The sequence below is a fragment of the Stegostoma tigrinum genome, chromosome 36 (genome assembly GCF_030684315.1).
Source record: "Stegostoma tigrinum isolate sSteTig4 chromosome 36, sSteTig4.hap1, whole genome shotgun sequence".
NCBI classification, from domain to species: domain Eukaryota; kingdom Metazoa; phylum Chordata; class Chondrichthyes; order Orectolobiformes; family Stegostomatidae; genus Stegostoma; species Stegostoma tigrinum.
The window spans coordinates 11,006,803-11,025,213 of NC_081389.1; the positions used below are offsets into that span (position 1 = coordinate 11,006,803).

Below are 18,411 nucleotides of genomic sequence, written 5' to 3' on the forward strand. Positions count from 1 at the left end.
AAAATGTCTCCTTTAATTCAAAGTAAAATGGAGTAGGTTGGAAAGCCGGGGGTGGGGGGGAAGAAAGAGAATGTCACATCATGTTAAAGCTGCCTGGCTATGACCTAGTTGCCAGCGGAAGAGAGACCTAACTGAAGACACATTGAACGTAAAGCGGAGGTTTTCAGAGACTCACACAAAGCAGAAGGAAGCGGACCTTGCCTCACATAGGCCCTCACACTCTCAGAGTCAACCAGGCAGAAGGATGTGAAGACCCACAACAGATGCTGCCCAGTCAAGGAATGAAAGGACAAGGATTTTTTTTTCAGATTAGCAACCAAGGAGAATGCTATGGAGGACAGGCTACCAGCTCACAACACTGAAACCTGTGAAGAATAAAAGGCCAACGAATCACCAGGAGGTACTTTGTTTCTGGGCATCCATTTGCATATTCTTCAAAGATCAAATGGATGGGACTCTTCCTAAAGGACTCTGGAAGAATCACCCTGGTGTGACAGAGGGTTAATGCTGAATCCAGGACGAGTTTGGAACTTAAACATAAGACTACACTTCTACTGGAAATGTGATGGAATGTAAAAAAGAGCATATGCTATTCCAGTAAATCCTAAATTTTGTAATTATTCATTCAATGTAACTGCACATACTGCACTTGTGCTTCACACGTGAAGAGATCCTGATTCCTCTGTATCTCAGCTCTGCAATCTCTCACCGTTTCAATAATATGCTTTGGCAGGAAGAATAAAAACAAAATGAACTATTTGTACTTTATTTAGCACATCTTTTCCCACTCATAAACCTAGCTATTTTTAAGCCTCTTATATCCTATTCACAACATTCCTTTTGAACTATTTTTGTGCTGCCAGCAAATTAGCAAATCATAGCTTATGGCTCCCCTCAAAGTCATTTATACAAAATTGTATTAAGTGGAGGTCCTAGCCCTGATCCCTGTACCATACCACTTGTTACATAGTGCCAACCTGAAAATTCCCATTTATACCTGCTGAGAGATAGTAAGAACTGCAGATGCTGGAGGCAAAGATAACTGTGGAGCTAGAGGAACTGAGCAGGCTAGGCAGCAAAAGGAGAAGGAAAGTTTATGTTTCAGTCAGGTGACTTCTTCAGAAATGCTTCGAATCAGACATCCAATCTTCTATCCATGCCAATATGGAGGGTTGCACTGCTGCCTCAGAGCTCTAGGGACCTGGGTTTGATTCTGCCCTTCGACAATTGTGAGTAAGAGTTTCGTCCAGGTGTTCTAGCTTCTTCCCACAAGTTAAAGATATGCAGCTTAGGAAGATTAGCCATACTAAAAATTGTGCATAGTGTGCAGGCTAGGTACAAATGGAGAGCTAGGATAGGGGCATGGATCTGGTTAGGATGTTCTTTGGACTTTGATCAGTGTGGGCTGAAAGGCCTCCTGCTGCACTGTAGGGAATACATGCTCTACATCATGAACATAAATCTATCAAAAGTTATGGAAAGTTATCACAAGATGTTTGACACCTTTATGAAAGTACACTAGTTCCTTTTATCTCCTCAAAAGAACTCTAATAGGTTATAGAATTCCAGGAGGGAGGGAGAGACTATCCTGTCTGTCAAGTCTGCACAAACTCTCAACAGCATTTCATCCAGACCCAACAGCACAGGAAGAGAAAAGGGACAAAATTCTGAAGGGACAGTATAGGAAATAGGAGTGGGAGGATAGAGCTGATGAGAGTGTGGGTGAAATGGTGGTGCAGGGAACAGGAATTCATATTTTTGGATCATTGGAATCTCTATCATAGAAATGACAGTTTGTGTTTGAATTGGAAGGGGACCAATATCCAGGTAGCTAAATTTGCTTGTTCTACACAGGAGGCTTTATGCTAGTAAGTAGGGATGACAAAGGTTGAGGATCCTAAAAAGAGATAGAGAAAGGTAAGTCTAAGCCTGGTACAGTTGAGAAGTGGAGCAAGGCAGATAAACTCAGGTCACTCATGGGACTGGGATATCAGAACTATTAGAGAGACATGGCTCAGGGAACGGCTGCACTAAACAGCCTCATGTTCCAGGGTATAGATGCTGTAACAAGGGGAGAGGAGGGGAAGGGGAAGGGAAGTGAGGGGGAGGAGAGAATTGCATTTTTAAGGTATAACTATAGTATTATCCCTAAAGGATATTTACATAGTACATCCAGTGAAATTCAGATGGAACTGAAGTAAGAATGCTCTCAGCTCCCTCCTGTACAACTAAGGCTGCTACTAAATTCCAAAATGAATGCCATCTACAAGTTTGCTGATGACACCACTGATGTCTAGCAATCCAGTCAAAAATACAGAAGTGAGATAGAGGGCTTGGTGATATGATGCAATGAAAACAAATATCTTAATGTTAACAAAACTAGAGAGCTGATCGACCTCAGGAAAAAGAGAGAGAGTAGAATATGCCCCCCACCTACAATCAACAGAATAGAGGTCGAGATGGTGACGAGCATCAAGTTCCTCACTGTGACAATAACCAATGAGCTATCGAGCTTCCGAAGTTATTACACTGGTCAGAAGGCACAATAACTTCCTCAGGTGACTCAGAAAACTTGATGTGCCCATAAAAAGGCTCCTCACCAATTTCTATAGATGCACCATAGAAAGTATGCTGTTCAGGTGCATAACAGCCTGGCATGGCAACTGCTCTGCCCAGGAACATTAGAAAGTAGAGAAGTGATGCACAGCCTAGACCATCATGAAAGTCAAACATCCATCCACGGACTCTGCTCACACGGAAAGGCAGCCAAAGACACCTCACACCCTAGTAATAACCTCCTACAACCCTCTTCCATCAGGCAGAAGACAGACACCTGAACACATACACAAGCAGGTTCAGGAACAGCTTCTTTCCAGCCATCAGACTGAAAATAAGCCTTAAAATAAGGTAACCTGAAGTGCAACCTGTACACCAAGTCTTTTTGATCTGTACATCCTTTGCTTGCTGTAATCTGCTTGCACCTCTCAAACTAAGCTTTTCACTCTATTCTGGTACATGTGGCAATAAAAGAGGGATCTCACCCTATTGGGATTGTATTTATAGGTGTCTTTCTCTTTTCTCTGCACCCCCCCCCCCCCCCCCCCCCCCCACTCCCCATCCACCACTATTCAGCAGGAAATGGAGGATCAAATATCTCTAAGCAAATTTCAAATACCTCTAAGAATAATAGGATGGTTATGGTAGGGTACTTAACTATCCAAGCCCTTAACTCTGGAAAGTTAAGAATTTGTTAAGTGCTTACAACAAAAAAAAAACTTTTCATATTCAGTATGCAATGAACCTATTTGAGTAGGAGCAAAGTTTTGCTTTCTGTTGGGAAGAAAATCGGGGCAAATTGTTGGGAAATAAGATGATATCACCAATGACTGCTCTGTCAGTGGGGGAGCAGTTTGGGGTCAGTGAACATAATTCTAATGTTTCTGTAACTTTTTTTAAAAAACAGTAAACCTGACCCACAAAAGGTTATAGCTCTAAGTTAGCAAAGCCAATTTTTGTCAGTATTAGGCAAGAACTTTCAAAAGTTGATTGGTAGAAGCTATTCACAGCTAAAAAGTGGGCAGTTAGCAAGTAGCAGGCATTCAAAAATGAGATAGGAGCATCCAGCCTCACATTTTATTATCTAGGAGCATCCTGCCCCTGGGTACTCACTATTAGGTATGAAGGACAAGGCTGGTAGGTGTAGGGAATGCCAGATGATTACAGAAATTGAGGTTCTGTTCTTGGAAAAAAAAAGGTATACATCAGGCATGGACAGCTGGGATCGAGTAAATCCCCAGAGAAGTATAAGGCAGGAGGACCATACAGAAAAGGAGAATCAGAGTGACACGAGATTCCTTTGACAAAAAAATAGGGTTAAAGGAAAATCCAGGAGATTCTACAAATACATTATGGGCAAAAGAGTAACTAGAGATAGATTAGGACCCCATCTTAAAAGCACAATAGGTGGATAAAGCCTGGGGAGTTGGTCAGGCGTACTCGAGAACTTTGCGGGAAGCTAGGGCCCCTTACTGGGAATATTTGTAGCCTTGATAGCCACAGGTCAGGTGCCAAAAGACTGGAGGTTGGTTAATATGGTGTCATTATTTAAGTGGCATGGAAAGCTAGGGAACTACAGACTGGTGAACCTGACGTCAGTGGTAGTTAAGTTGGAGGGAATTCAGAGGAACAGGATTTACGTGTATTGGGAAAGGCAAGGACTGATTTGGGATAGTCAATATGGCTTTGTGTAGAAAATCATATTTCACTCACTTGGTTGAGTTTTTCTCAACTAGTGAAAGGGGAGGATAGATGACAATAGAGCAGCATCTGAAGGTGGAAAACAATGAGGGAGATGTTATCCACATTTTAGCTTTGCATTATCTAACTTTTGAAATTATGCTGTGCATCTGTCAACTCCTCCAAAATCCAGGGCACTGATATAATCAATATTAAGATGTTAACTTTTCAACAATACCACTGACTAGCCCTTCCACTGACAAATATTCAACAGAACCCCCTGCTCCTCAGCTTCCAGATTGTTATATCTATTGCCTGTTTAAATCTCAAGGGCATTAATGCTGCTGAGACATTAAGTCAAATGTGTCAGTCTATCAAACATATTTTGAAAGTCCTTATAAAATCAACAAATTCCTCCTTTAGGAGTAGTCGATGACTACTTGCTTTTAAAACAAATTCTGCACTGACTCATTTATTAGTTGTCATTTAGGTTTAGACAATTCTTTTTTCCTAGCATGATTGTCTCAAAAGATTCCCCGTGAAGGTTATGACGACAGGGACTGAGCTGCTTTGTTCGGAATTTTTATTTTGGAACAATTGCAATCTGCTAAGCCTGACCTCACCCTCATATCAAAACAGACACCAATTGAGCATTGTAAGGCTGGAGCTCAGAGAGGGGAGGACAGGCCACAGAAGAGAACTTCAGTGCAGAAGTAAACAGGCCAGTGAGCATGAGGGTGATGAGTGAGCAGTACTTAGTTAGGTGCAGGGCTGAAAAACCTGGTTTTAAAAGGGCTTTTTAGGATGAGGGTTGGGAAGACAAGGATTAGAGGTGGCAGCGAGACAAGCATTGGAACACAGGGAACATTAAGTGGGAGAACGTTCTTTGTTTTTCTTAACAGAGCTGCTATTAAATCCCTGTCCTAAATGAGAGATCACCAGCATGGAGAAGGGCAGGATAAATGCTTTTGGAGGTGCTCCTGCCAACAAAAGTTAGTTCAGGCACAGTGGGTTGAAAAGCCTCCTTCCAGTTCTGTAACTATTTGATACTATTACTGGAAGTGCATGATCAGAGCCTGCAAGCTCCATAGTCACCCAAGGTGGGAATTGAACCTGGCACCTTTGGTGCTGAGGCAGAGCTAACCACTGTACCACCTTGCTGTCCTACCCTCTTCAGTTAAATACCACACAGGCATGGAGGCCAGGGATCCCTCCAAATCCCAAGGCAGGGAAGCAGTGAATAGTTGACGGCCACCGTTTCTAGAGGAAAATCTAAAGCTGCGAAACAACATTTTTCCAAAAAAGAAAGTTAGTTGGAGGGGCATTCTCCCAGTCTAGGGCAACAAGGTGGCATAGCAGTTAGCTCTGTCACTTCAGAGCACCAGATACTCTGGTTCAATTCCCACCTTGTGTTGCTGCATGGGGCTTGCCCACTCTCCTCATGTCTACATGGGTTTCCTCCTAGTCTCCCAGGTGTGCAGTCTAGGTGGATTGGCAATTAATTGCCCATAGCATTATAGGCTAGGTGGCTTAGCCCAGGGGAAAGGAAGGTTTAAGAGGGGGTTGGGGGAATGGATCTGGATGGGATAGCCTTCACAGGGTTGGCACAGCCTCAATGGGCTGAATAGCCAGTTCCCACACTGATTCTATGGTACAATTGGACAAGCAAACATTCAGACAGTGCCTTGTTAGAGGGTATAACTAGAGATATGCTGTATCAATGGCCAGATGGAAGGAGTGTTTTCTGACTTTGACTGAGGGAGTGTATGAAGCAGATACAGGAACAGATCTAGAATGACAAAAAAAGGTAGCAGTGGAGTAATTGGGAAGACATATTTCTTGTGAATTTCCAGTTCCAAGTGAATGACTCAATTCTCATTAGATCTACTCTTTAGATTTACCCATCACCCTCACGCTCACTGGCCTGTGTTTACTTCTGCATTAAAGTTCTCTTCTGTGACCTGTCCTCCCTAATGAGCTCCAGCCTTAATGCTCAACTGGTGTCTGTTTTGATAGGAGGGTGAAGTCAGGCTTAGCAGATTGCAAATGTTCCAAAATAATTCCAAACAAAGCAGCTCAGTCCCTGTCATCTTAACCTTCATGGGGAATCTTTGAGACAGTCATGTTAGGAAAAAGCCTTCCATACATTTCATGTAAAAATCATAGAATCCAAGAATCCCTATAAGTGTAGGAGTAAGCCATTTGGCCCATTGATTCCACACTGACCCTCCAAAACAACATCCCATCCAGACCATTCCCACTGCCCCTATCCCTGTAAACCACACCTAGTCGACATGTGGACAATGCACCTGACCTGCAGATCCTTAAGACTGTGGAAGGAAACCAGAATATCTAGAGGAAACCCAGACAAGGGGGAAGAACATGCAGATTCCACACTGCAGACTTCTATGATCCTTTTGGATAAGTGAGGGTTTGAGATAGTGATTTAAACTAGAGCTACAGTTAATGCATTATTAAAACGGACACAGTTGCCCAAGGATTGAGGCAAAAACTGATCCTGGTACAGAAGCGGTAACCACTGAACCACCAAGAGAATAGCAGCTCACTTCCAGTTTCCCACTGGAAGATCTGCTGCCTTGTCATGCAATGGGACATTTTCTTGCCCCCAGAAGCTGCCAGTTCAATGCTCACTAGGCTAAGGAAACTGTGCTCAATGTAGGCAAAGGAGCTTCAATATGGAGTCCTTCCACCAGAAGCCGATAGTTGGCAGAAAGAACAGGTGAGACTGCTCACCAAGGCATGTGCAAGACAAACTAACATGCCCCCAACAACTTTGAAATGTCTATGGGCAGTTGGCTGGAGAGTCAGGATGGCTGCCAACTGCCTCCATGTTGTGTAGTGATGGTGATGCTCTAAATCATTACCTGTGTGGATGTGGAGCTGGATGAACAGCAGGCCAAGCAGCACAGCTGATGTTTTGGGCCTAGACCCTTCTTCAGAAAATCATTTTCTGATGAAGGGTCTAGGCCCGAAACGTCAGCTGTCCTGCTCCTCCGATGCTGCTTGGTGTGCTGTGTTCATCCAGCTCTACACCTTGTTATCTCAGGCCCTCCAGCACCTGCAGCTCCTATTATCCTTGTAGTTGCGGAATAGGGTTGGTATCGTTTAGGAAACTACACATCTCCCCCAGGAATCCTACTGCTGCTCCAGAAAATTGAACAGAGGCAAACCTGCTCCCATCTCACTTCATCCATCAATCTGAATCTAAGAACTAGATAAATGGGGATGTAAGAATTTCAAACCGTAAAGTACTCAACAGGGTAAATCCAAGGTGTCCAGGAAGCGCAGGATCAGGTCATACAGTTTCAGAATGTGCAGGTAGGCCATTTAGGAGTGAAAGGAGGATGTATTTTCATCACCCAGAGAATGGGGATCCTCTAGCTCAGAGACAGAGGCCTAAACATTGAATGTTTGAGGAGTTACATACCATTCTGCAGGACTGGACAGCAAAAAAGGTATGGAGAAAGCAGGAAGAGTTGGATGATCAGCAATGGCAGAACAGGCTCAAGAGGGCTGCATGGTCTAACCTACTCCTATTTTCTATATAGAATCTTCCACTTGTGGTCTAAATCACAATTAATCAACCTGTTAAGAAACTGAATGAGTTGTTAGAATTAGCATCATGAGCAGAAAGATTCACAAATCCTACATTGCTTCATTCCACAAGTTTCAGGCTGAGACCCTCCTTTAGAAATGGGGGAGGGTAAGGGGGTTCCGAAATAAATAGGGAGTGGGGGTGGATATCCTAGCTTCTCATTCAAATTCAACTTCATAGGAGCAGCCCCAAAATTTTACTCAAATCTCTACGCTGGCCAAAAATGCACCCTTTTTTAAACTTCAGCATTCTCCGCTCAAAATCAACCTCATCCACAGCAATCGTTTTTGCTATCACCCCCACAGCGATGATCAGAATGGAGGAACAAAACAGGGAATGGGCTATTCTGTCCTATGGTCCTGCTCCAGTCAATAAAGTCACAGCTGATCAGACTGCTGCCTGAACTTTCATAACCCACAGCTCCTTCGATTGAAAAACAAACCAAAATATGTTTGAGGTTGAGATGACAATCCAACCTTCCACTGCTCAGAGGAAGGGAATTCTTTTAAAAAACCACTGTACCCCTCCATCTGTAGAAATAAAGATCTCACCTTTATTTCAAAGCTGTGTTCCTAGACCTAGGTTATCCCACAAGGGGAAAATTCCTTAAACTACACCTTCCCCACTCCATTCCTGGAGGATCATATATTTACACCTTTAAAAATGAGAGAAAAACACTCAAGTCTCAAGGGTCTGCTTCTATGCTATGACTTTGATTTGTTTTGCAATTGACTAGTTGGACCAAACACTACACTAGTCCCACCTGGCCCACAGCCTGCCAAGCCTTTCCTAATCTTGTATTTATCCAAAAAAAGTCTTCCAAATGTTGTAATTATGCCCAATCCACCACTTCCTCTGCAAGTTCCTTCAACACATGAACCACCCTCAAGTTTGCCTTGGTCCTTAAAATCTCCAGAAACGAAGCCAGGCAGAAATGCTGGAGAAACTCTGCCAGACTGGCAGCACCTGTAAAAAGAAATGGTTACCATTTAGAGTCTGGTATGCTGCTTCCAGGCTTCATACTAGCCTCAAAGTTAATGGAGGCTCTCTACAGATGCTGCCAGAGCTGCTTAGTTTCTCCGGCATTCTTAGTATGTGTTTTACATTCATATCCAATTGGCCTTTTGCCAACCACCTTACACAGGTCATTTATTTTACAATGGGTACTTTTCATAAAAGGAATTTACAACTCACTACTCAGCTAGCCATACGCAGAAGAGAATTAAAGCACTGTACTGGAGTGTTGTAGAGATAGATTCCCCAGCATCTGCAGTTCGTACTGAGATAACAAGGTTTACAGCTGGACAGCAGACCAAAAAGGAGAAAAAGTTGTTGTTTCAGGTCTAGAACCTTCTTCAGAAAAAGGTCTATATAGACAATAGGCGCAGGAGTAGGCCATTTGGCCCTTCGAGCCAACACCACCATTCATTACAATCATGGCTGATCATCCATCAGTATCCTGTTCCTGCCTTATCCCTATAACCCCTGATTCCATTATCTATTAAAACAGTTCTAGCCATCTTTCTTGGAAAAAAGGAGACTTGGCCTTCACCACCTTCTGGGGCAGAGCATTCCATATATCCACCACTGTGTGGGTGAATAAACTTCAAGTCTGTTCTAAATGGCCTACCCCTTACTTTTAAAAACTGTGTCTTCTGGTTCTGGACTCACCCATCAGCAGAAACATGCTTCCTGCCTCCAGGGTGTCCAATCTCTTAATAATCTTATACATCTCAAATCAGATGCCCTCTGATCCTTCCAAATGCAAGTATACAAGCCCAGTCGCTCCAATCTTGCAACATATGGTAGCCCTGCCATTCTGGGAATTGACGTCATGAGCCACGCTGCACTCCCTCAATAGCAAGAATGTCCTTCCTCAGATTTGGAGACCAAAACTGCACACAATACTCCAGGTGCAGTCTCACCAGGGCCCTGTACAGCTGCAGAAGGACCTCTTTGTTCCTTTCTTCAATTCATCTTGTTATGAAAGCCAGCATGCCATTAGCTTTCTCTACTGCCTGCTGTACCTGCATGCTGGCTTTCATTGACTGACGTACAAGAACACCTAGATCTTGTTGTACTTCTTTACCTAACTTGACTATTTAGACAGTATCTGCCTTCTTGTTCTTGCCACCAAAGTGGATAACCACACATTTATCCACATTAAACTGCATCTGCCAAAGATCCATCTACTCACCTAGCCTGTCCAAGTCACCCTGTATTCTCAAACATCCTCATTTCACACTGCCACCCAGCTTTATGCCTTCATCTATAATCAATGTATATTGTAAACAGCTGCAGTCCCAGCACCGAACCTTGTGGTACCCCACTAGTCACTGCCTGCCATTCCAAAAGGGAGCTGTTTATCACTATTTTGCTTCCTGTCAGCCAGCCAATTTTTAATTGAAGTCAGTATTTTGCCCCCAATACCATGTGCCCTAATTTTGCTCACCAATCTCTATGTTGGACTTTATCAAAGGCTTTCTGAAAGACCAGGTACATTACATACACTGGTTGCCCCTTGTCCATCTTCTAGTTACATCCTCAAAAAATTCCAAAAGATTAGTCAATCACAATTTCCCCTTCGTAAATCCACACTGACTGACCTATCTTGACACTGCTATCCAAATGAGTCAATTTCACCATTTATAATTGACTCCAGCATCTTTCCCACCACTGTCATCAGGCTAACTGGTCGATAATTCCATTTTCTCTCTCTCCCTCCTTTCTTGAAGAGGGGGACAATATTAGGCACCCTCCAATCCACAGGAACTGATCCTGAATCTATAGAGCATTGGAAAATGATTACCAATGTGCCCACGTTTTCTACAGCCACCTCAAGTACCCTGGGATGCAAACCATCAGGTCCTGGGGATTTATTGGCCTTCAGACCTAACAGTCTATCCAACACCATTTCCTGCCTAATACAAATTCCTTTCAGTTCATCCATTACCCAAGGTCCTTCAGCCACTATTACATCTAGGAGATTGGATGTGTCTTCCCTAGGGAAGACACAAGTACTTATTCAACTCTGCTATTTCTTTGTTCCCCATAATAAATTCACCAGTTTGTCCTCCAGGGCCCAATTTTAGTCAACTTTTCTCTCCCTCACAAACCACCCACCACCACCCCCCCCCCCCGCCCCCCACCTTACCTGAAAAAGCTTTTAACTGTCCTCCTTTACTTTTGGCCAGTTTTCCTTTGTACCTCTTTCTCTGCATGTTACCTTTTTAGTTATCTTCTGTTGTTCTTTAAAAGCTTCCCAGTCCTCAGGCTTCCTGCTCATCTTTGCTATGTTATACTATTATCTTTATACAGTCCTTACCTTCCCTCATCAGCCATGGCCACCCCTGCCTCCCCTTAGGATCTTTCTTCTTTGGAATGAACTGATCCTGCACCTTCTGCATTATATCCAGAAATACCTGCCATTGTTGTTCTACTGCCATCCGTGCTAGGGTATTGTATCATTGATCTTTGGCCAGCTCCTCCTTCATAGCTCCATAGTTCCCTTTGTTCAACTGCACTGACACTTCCAATTCTCCCTCTCAAACTGCAGATTAAAAAAATTATGGTCACTACCTCCTAACGGCTCCTTTACTTTGAGGTCCCTGATCAAATCCGGTTCATTGCACACCAGATCCAGAATTGCCTCCTCCCTGGTAGGATGCAGTACAAGCTGTTCTAAGAATCCATCTCGGAGGCACTCCACAAACTGCCTTCCTTGGGGTCCAGTACCATCTTGATTCTCCTAGTCTACCCACATGTTGAAGAAGTCTCCCATAACTATAGTGATACCTTTGTGACAGGCCAACTTCAACTCGAGTCAACTTGCACCCTACATCCAGACTACTGTTTGGGGGCCAGTAGATAACTCCCATTAGGGAGTTTCTACCCTTGAATTTCTCAGCTCTATCCATACTGACACTGCATCTCCTGATTCTATGCCCCCTCCCACCCCCCCAACCCCTTGCAAGGGACTGAATATCATTCCTCACCAGCAGGGCCATCCCACCCCCTCTGCTCATCAGTCTGTCCTTTTGATTGCACGTAGACCCTTGAATATTCATTTCCCAGGCCCTGTCCACTTGAAGCCACATCTCAGTTATCCCCACGTCATACTTGCCAATTTCCAACTGAGCCCCAAGCTCATCCACCTTATTTCTTATGCTTCGTGCATTCATATATTTGTTACTCCCCTCACCCTTCCTATCAATCCCTATTTCACCTGGCCATACCGTACCATCCCTTGAGTTTTCTGCTCTGTTGATTGTTGCCTTTCCTCTCATTCTCTTTCCCTTTAGCTTCATTCTTAAAATTTCCAGTTTGGCCCCTTCCCACTACTTAGTTTAAACACACCTGAGTTGCAGTGGCAAACCTGCCTGCCAGAATTCTGGTCCCCCACCTATTAAGGTGCAACCCATCTTTGTACAAATTTATCCTTACCCCAAAACATACCCCAGTGATCCAAGAATGTAAATCCTTGCTTCCTGCACCAGTTCCTCAGCCACACGATCATTATCGCCTTGTTCCTGCCATCTCCAGCCCAAGGAACAGGAGGCAAACCAGAGATAACCACCCTGGAAGTCCTGCTTTTCAGCCTTGAGTTCTCTGAAGTCCTGCTGTAGAATGCCCCTCCTCCGCTTCCCAACATCATTTGTGCCGACATGCACCACCACCTCTGGCTCTTGACTTTCACCCTTGAGGATTCCCTGCACTCTGTCAGTGGGGTCCTGGATCCTGGCACCAGGAAGGCAACACATTATTTTCAAATCCCACCTATTGCTGCAGAAACCCCTTTCAGTCCCTCACTAATGGAGTCAACTATTACCACAGCTCTGCATGATGTCCGACTCCTTGGCTCCGCCTCTACGCCAACTTGACTCGCAGACCTGGCCGCCTCTCGGACTGGCAGCGTCATCTGTCTTGACAGTTTCCAAGAGAGTCAACCTGTTTGAGGTGCTTCCCCTGGGGTCTGTTGTACTTCATTCATCTCTTCCTTCCTCAGGCATCCCCCTTCTCTCTTCTGGTATCCTCAGTGTAATGACCTCTGAAGGTCTTGTTCAGAAAATTCACATTCTCTTGGATGAGCCTAGAGGTCATCTGGTGCTTTCTTCAGGGCTGCAACATGCTCCTTCAGAAGCCGAACGTGTACGCACTTTCCACAGCTATAGGAGCCGGGGCACCAGTGTCCCTGACCTCCCACAGCAAGCACACTGAACCAGCTTGGCAGTCACGTCCTCACCTTGTCAACTGTGGTGAAATCTCCTCACTGAGCCTCAGACTCCTGAGCCAACTTTCCTGCTCCTGATGCCGCTCAGTGTGCTGTATTCATCTAACTTATCTCTGGAGTGTTGTAGTCAGCATTCTCTACATTAAAAGAATTTACAATAAAGGGAGAGACACTAACTTGTTGAAAAAGGCAAGAGGGCATTGTAGCAAAGCAGTCCAACTGGATAGAATAGCCTTGCAGTAGATGTACAAATACCCACAGCAACAGTAGACTACAGTGAGGAACAATGTGTACGTAACACTACAAAAACCCATTAAATACTGCAACATTAAACCGCTAGCATGCTCAAGTTGAAACTCAACAAGCGTACATACTATCAGAGATAATGGGAACTGCAGATGCTGGAGATTCCAAGATAATAAAATGTGAGGCTGGATGAACACAGCAGGCCAAGCAGCATCTCAGGAGCACAAAAGCTGACGTTTCGGGCCTAGACCCTTCATCAGAGAGGGGGATGGGGGGGGAGGGAACTGGAATAAATAGGGAGAGGGGGAGGCGGACCGAAGATGGAGAGTAAAGAAGATAGGTGGAGAGGGTGTAGGTGGGGAGGTAGGGAGGGGATAGGTCAGTCCAGGGAAGACAGACAGGTCAAGGAGGTGGGATGAGGTTAGTAGGTAGCTGGGGGTGCGGCTTGGGGTGGGAGGAAGGGATGGGTGAGAGGAAGAACCAGTTAGGGAGGCAGAGACAGGTTGGACTGGTTTTGGGATGCGGTGGGGGGAAGAGCTGGGCTGGTTGTGTGGTGCAGTGGGGGGAGGGGATGAACTGGGCTGGTTTAGGGATGCAGTGGGGGAAGGGGAGATTTTGAAACTGGTGAAGTCCACATTGATACCATATGGCTGCAGGGTTCCCAGGCGGAATATGAGTTGCTGTTCCTGCAACCTTCGGGTGGCATCATTGTGGCAGTGCAGGAGGCCCATGATGGACATGTCATCAAGAGAATGGGAGGGGGAGTGGAAATGGTTTGCGACGGGGAGGTGCAGTTGTTTGTTGCGAACTGAGCGGAGGTGTTCTGCAAAGCTTTGCAGAACACCTCCGCTCAGTTCGCAACAAACAACTGCACCTCCCCGTCGCAAACCATTTCCACTCCCCCTCCCATTCTCTTGATGACATGTCCATCATGGGCCTCCTGCACTGCCACAATGATGCCACCCGAAGGTTGCAGGAACAGCAACTCATATTCCGCCTGGGAACCCTGCAGCCATATGGTATCAATGTGGACTTCACCAGTTTCAAAATCTCCCCTTCCCCCACTGCATCCCTAAACCAGCCCAGTTCATCCCCTCCCCCCACTGCACCACACAACCAGCCCAGCTCTTCCCCCCACCGCATCCCAAAACCAGTCCAACCTGTCTCTGCCTCCCTAACTGGTTCTTCCTCTCACCCATCCCTTCCTCCCACCCCAAGCCGCACCCCCAGCTACCTACTAACCTCATCCCACCTCCTTGACCTGTCCGTCTTCCCTGGACTGACCTATCCCCTCCCTACCTCCCCACCTATCTTCTTTACTCTCCATCTTCGGTCCGCCTCCCCCTCTCCCTATTTATTCCAGTTCCCTCCCCCCATCCCCCTCTCTGATGAAGGGTCTAGGCCCGAAACGTCAGCTTTTGTGCTCCTGAGATGCTGCTTGGCCTGCTGTGTTCATCCAGCCTCACATTTTATTATCTTAAGCGTACATACTATGCAGGTTGAGTATTTAGACTTTCGTGCTTCATACAGCTTCACCCTAAAGATTGGGTAGGTTCAGTACAAGCAAGAACATCAAGAGCACAAGTAAGCCATCTGACCACTTGATTAGAATAAGATTACGGCCAATCCTTTGTTAGCTGCCTGCTCACCATAAATCCTCAAATTTGTTTGCTACTTGAAATCTGCCTTAAACATTTGAGGTAACCTCAAAATGCTTCACTGGGTAAGGAATTGGCAGCAAGAGTACATCCTATAGCAAGGAAACAAACAGAAACAAATGAACAATAGCTTTATTAAAAATTTTACAAAAAAGTTACTGGAGATTTGTCTCCACTGGCTTTTGTACAAGTGTATTTTTGTTTAAACTTCAATAAGTCACATTTTACACAGTTCACTGGTGAAATTACTACAACAGGTCAACTATAAGTCACCAATTGCAAAACAGCAACCACTGCATTTGGCATGCTCGTGAACAAAATTTAAATTGCATTGATATCTCGCTACAAATGGCAGGTTTTTCATTACTTTACAACCCACACCCAAAACACACCATTTTGAGAAAACTCTTTAAAAAGTCACTCAGCCACCTGCATACTCACCTCTTGGAAAGGAGAACTTGACTTCTCCACTTTGAGGTGTTACTGCATCTGGCTTACATCCAGTTATAAAATGTCAAACCACAACCTTCAGTAACTTTGATAACAGGATCCTGACACTGATGAAAGTAATGAAACCAGACAAAGAAGGCACACATGCAGTTAGCCACCAAAAAAAAGCATGAATGGGTTATTTTGAAGTGTAATGTTTCTGGTCAGAACCGCGCACACACACGCGCACACACACACGCACGCGCGCACACGCACACGCGCAGTCAGATCAGCACCAGAACTTGTTCAGCTTCAGTCAACAAGTTTGAAATTTGTTACAAGACATGCTTTAATTAAACTTCTTGCTCAAAAACAGCTTAAACTACTGTCACGCATCTTAAATGACACATCAGGATGGGGTCCCATTTCTTCTGAAAGCCTTGTTTTTTTCCCCCCAGTGATTGAGACAAGTGACTCACCTATATTAAAACAAAGTATCCTGGTACACAAAAATTTAAAACATGAAAACAAAGTTGTGAAGGTGATTGACAGTCATATGTTCCCAATTTTAAGAAGTGGGCCAAAAAGTGTGTCACCAACCCAAATGCAAGTAAATATTCTCCATTGTAGCATTTCCCACAAAAAAATGCCCCAGAAACTTGTGAATGCTCCTACACATCCCAATTAGACTGCTTTCATGAAAGATTATGCAAATCAGAGCTAAGAAACAATGGGACAAGATTTAAAAACCACAGCAGATCCTATGAGCAAATGAGGACCATGCAAACCAAGTCAACTTACACTACAAATTTGACAAGAAGTTTGGAAGTGTCCATAACTAAACTATCAGATTATATTTTGCAAGTTAGTTACATTGGAACTCAAATTGGCACAAGATTAGATATAAAAAATAGATAGTTATGACTACATAACCACATGCACTGAAATGCTTCTTCAATCTTAGTTCAGTGATATCAAGTCAGGAGTGCAATGCTTCAGTGTCTTTGGAAATGGTGTTTAAGCAGACTTAGGTGCAGAAAATGCTGACTAACTACCACCAGTAGCTTCAAGTAGAAACATGGAATGCAAGACGTATATTAGTACTGATTTTAAGATGCATTGGTCAACAAACTTTTTTGCTCCCTATGTGCAAATGGCTGTGGCCACTTTTGCAAAGGGATTATAGCCACAGATAAGCCAGATCATTATTGTACTGTTGCATTACATTACAGATATGGTGGTGATGCTTGTCCAATTCACAAAAAACTCAAGGCCAGTCTGCTGAACAAAAAAGTTAATCTAGACAGGGTCACCAGCAATTCCATTTTAATTGCAGTGACATAACTAAATCCAAGTATCAACTCAAACTGGCTGCTCAGTGTAGACTTTCTGAAACAAACTCCAAAGTGACCATTTGAAACTGGGATGCCCCACCGAGATTTCTTCCACACAATGGAAAGAGCGCCAATGCCTTTCACAACCAGTCTGATGCCAAGTAAAATAATGACAAACATCAGGAAAAGCTGGGACAGTGTTTATAATTTCACCTTGAAGCTGAACCCTGAATATGCAGTGTTCTTCTTCCAACTAGAGCAGCAAAACAAAATCAGGACAAGTTCAATCTCATCCACAGATCTTTGATCGAAAAAATATTAAGAGTTGAAGGAGTAATTGACATATGTTGGTTCACGAAGCCTGTAACTTTCCGGATTCACCTGAAAAACATTTAAAAACAGTAAGTAGTCTCCTTGACACAGTTAAAACAATGAACAAATTTTAAAACAAGCCCTAGTACATAGGAAGCAAGTCTTTGTACTAAATTTCAATGCACAAGCTGCAGTTTGCCTGAATTAGAGTTGATGCATTTGAATAGTTAAAAGAACCAGTTTGTTTCAAAAAAAAATGTTAAAGTTAAATGAAATTGCAACCTACTCCAGAATATATTTCTCAGGTTTCACTTTTAAGAGACTTAATTCAAAATCAGAATAAACTGACCAAGTTTCTTGTAATTAACTAAGGAAGTTGCTCAAACTGGATCTCCCCAAAAAGCAATGAATGTCATAGCATGCAAGGCTTTGTCATGTGCTTATCACATTAATTCACAAGAACGCAGACTAAATAGAAACCAAACATTGACACTGATGAAGTGGATTCTGATGGGCTCTTTAGGAGGTTCTAAAGGAGGATCACAGGACCCAAATTGTTAATTCTGCTTTCTATCCTTAGATACTGCCAGACTGGAATTTCTTCTGCAATTTTGTTCCAAATTTTTGGCATCCAGTGCTTAGAATTCCTACAAAGTGGAACTGGATCACGTGGCTCAAAGTACATCACCAACCCTTCAAGGAACATCCCAGCCAGACCCACCATGCATTTCCTGTGGCTAATCTACCCAACCTGCACATCCCTGGATGCTGAGGCAATTTAGCATGACCAATCCAGTTAATGGTACACCTTTGGACTGCGGAAGGAAAATGGAAACCCACAGACAGGTGAGTGAGGAATCCAGCCTGTAAGCTAAATGCTGAGCCACTTTTATTTTAGTATGGTACTAAATCTTAAATATTGTCAAGTGGATCCTATCTGCAAAAATCAAGTGCAGTGTGTTAAACTAGTTATTGACAACCCACTCAATGTTTTTAGATTGCAAAATTACCCTTTTAACTTGAAGAGCTGAGCACTGAGTGAATAAAGTTAAAATTTAAGTCACATCCATGAGACCTAGGATTCCCTAGACAAAAAAACACTTGCTTTTGGACGAGACAGAATGGGAAGCTGAGCAGAATTTGGCTCTGTTGATAAATTAGAAATGCATGTTGTGCCAGTAAAGTTTAGGTCATACGCAGACTGAAAAGCTGTCTTGTGGTGGAGAGGTCATGTCCCTACCCCTGTGCCAGGATGCAAGGTTCATGTCCCACCTGCTCCAGAGCTGTGTAACATTTCTAAACAGGAATTAGAAAAAAAGTGAAGTGAAAAGGACAGACAGCAGATGCTGA

The 18,411-nt window shown here is 43.9% G+C and overlaps 1 protein-coding gene across 1 annotated transcript in view; it reads right to left on the minus strand.

Annotated features, from left to right (window-relative positions):
• Positions 1-15,716: 15,716 nt before the first annotated feature.
• The window catches only part of LOC125446751 (mucin-22-like), a 61,785-nt gene continuing 59,090 nt past the window's right edge, over positions 15,717-18,411 (minus strand). The window contains exon 14 of the mRNA XM_059640098.1: positions 15,717-17,130. Coding sequence (XP_059496081.1) covers positions 17,068-17,130 — 63 coding nt within the window. The 3' untranslated portion in view covers positions 15,717-17,067. The remainder of the gene's footprint in view (positions 17,131-18,411) is intronic.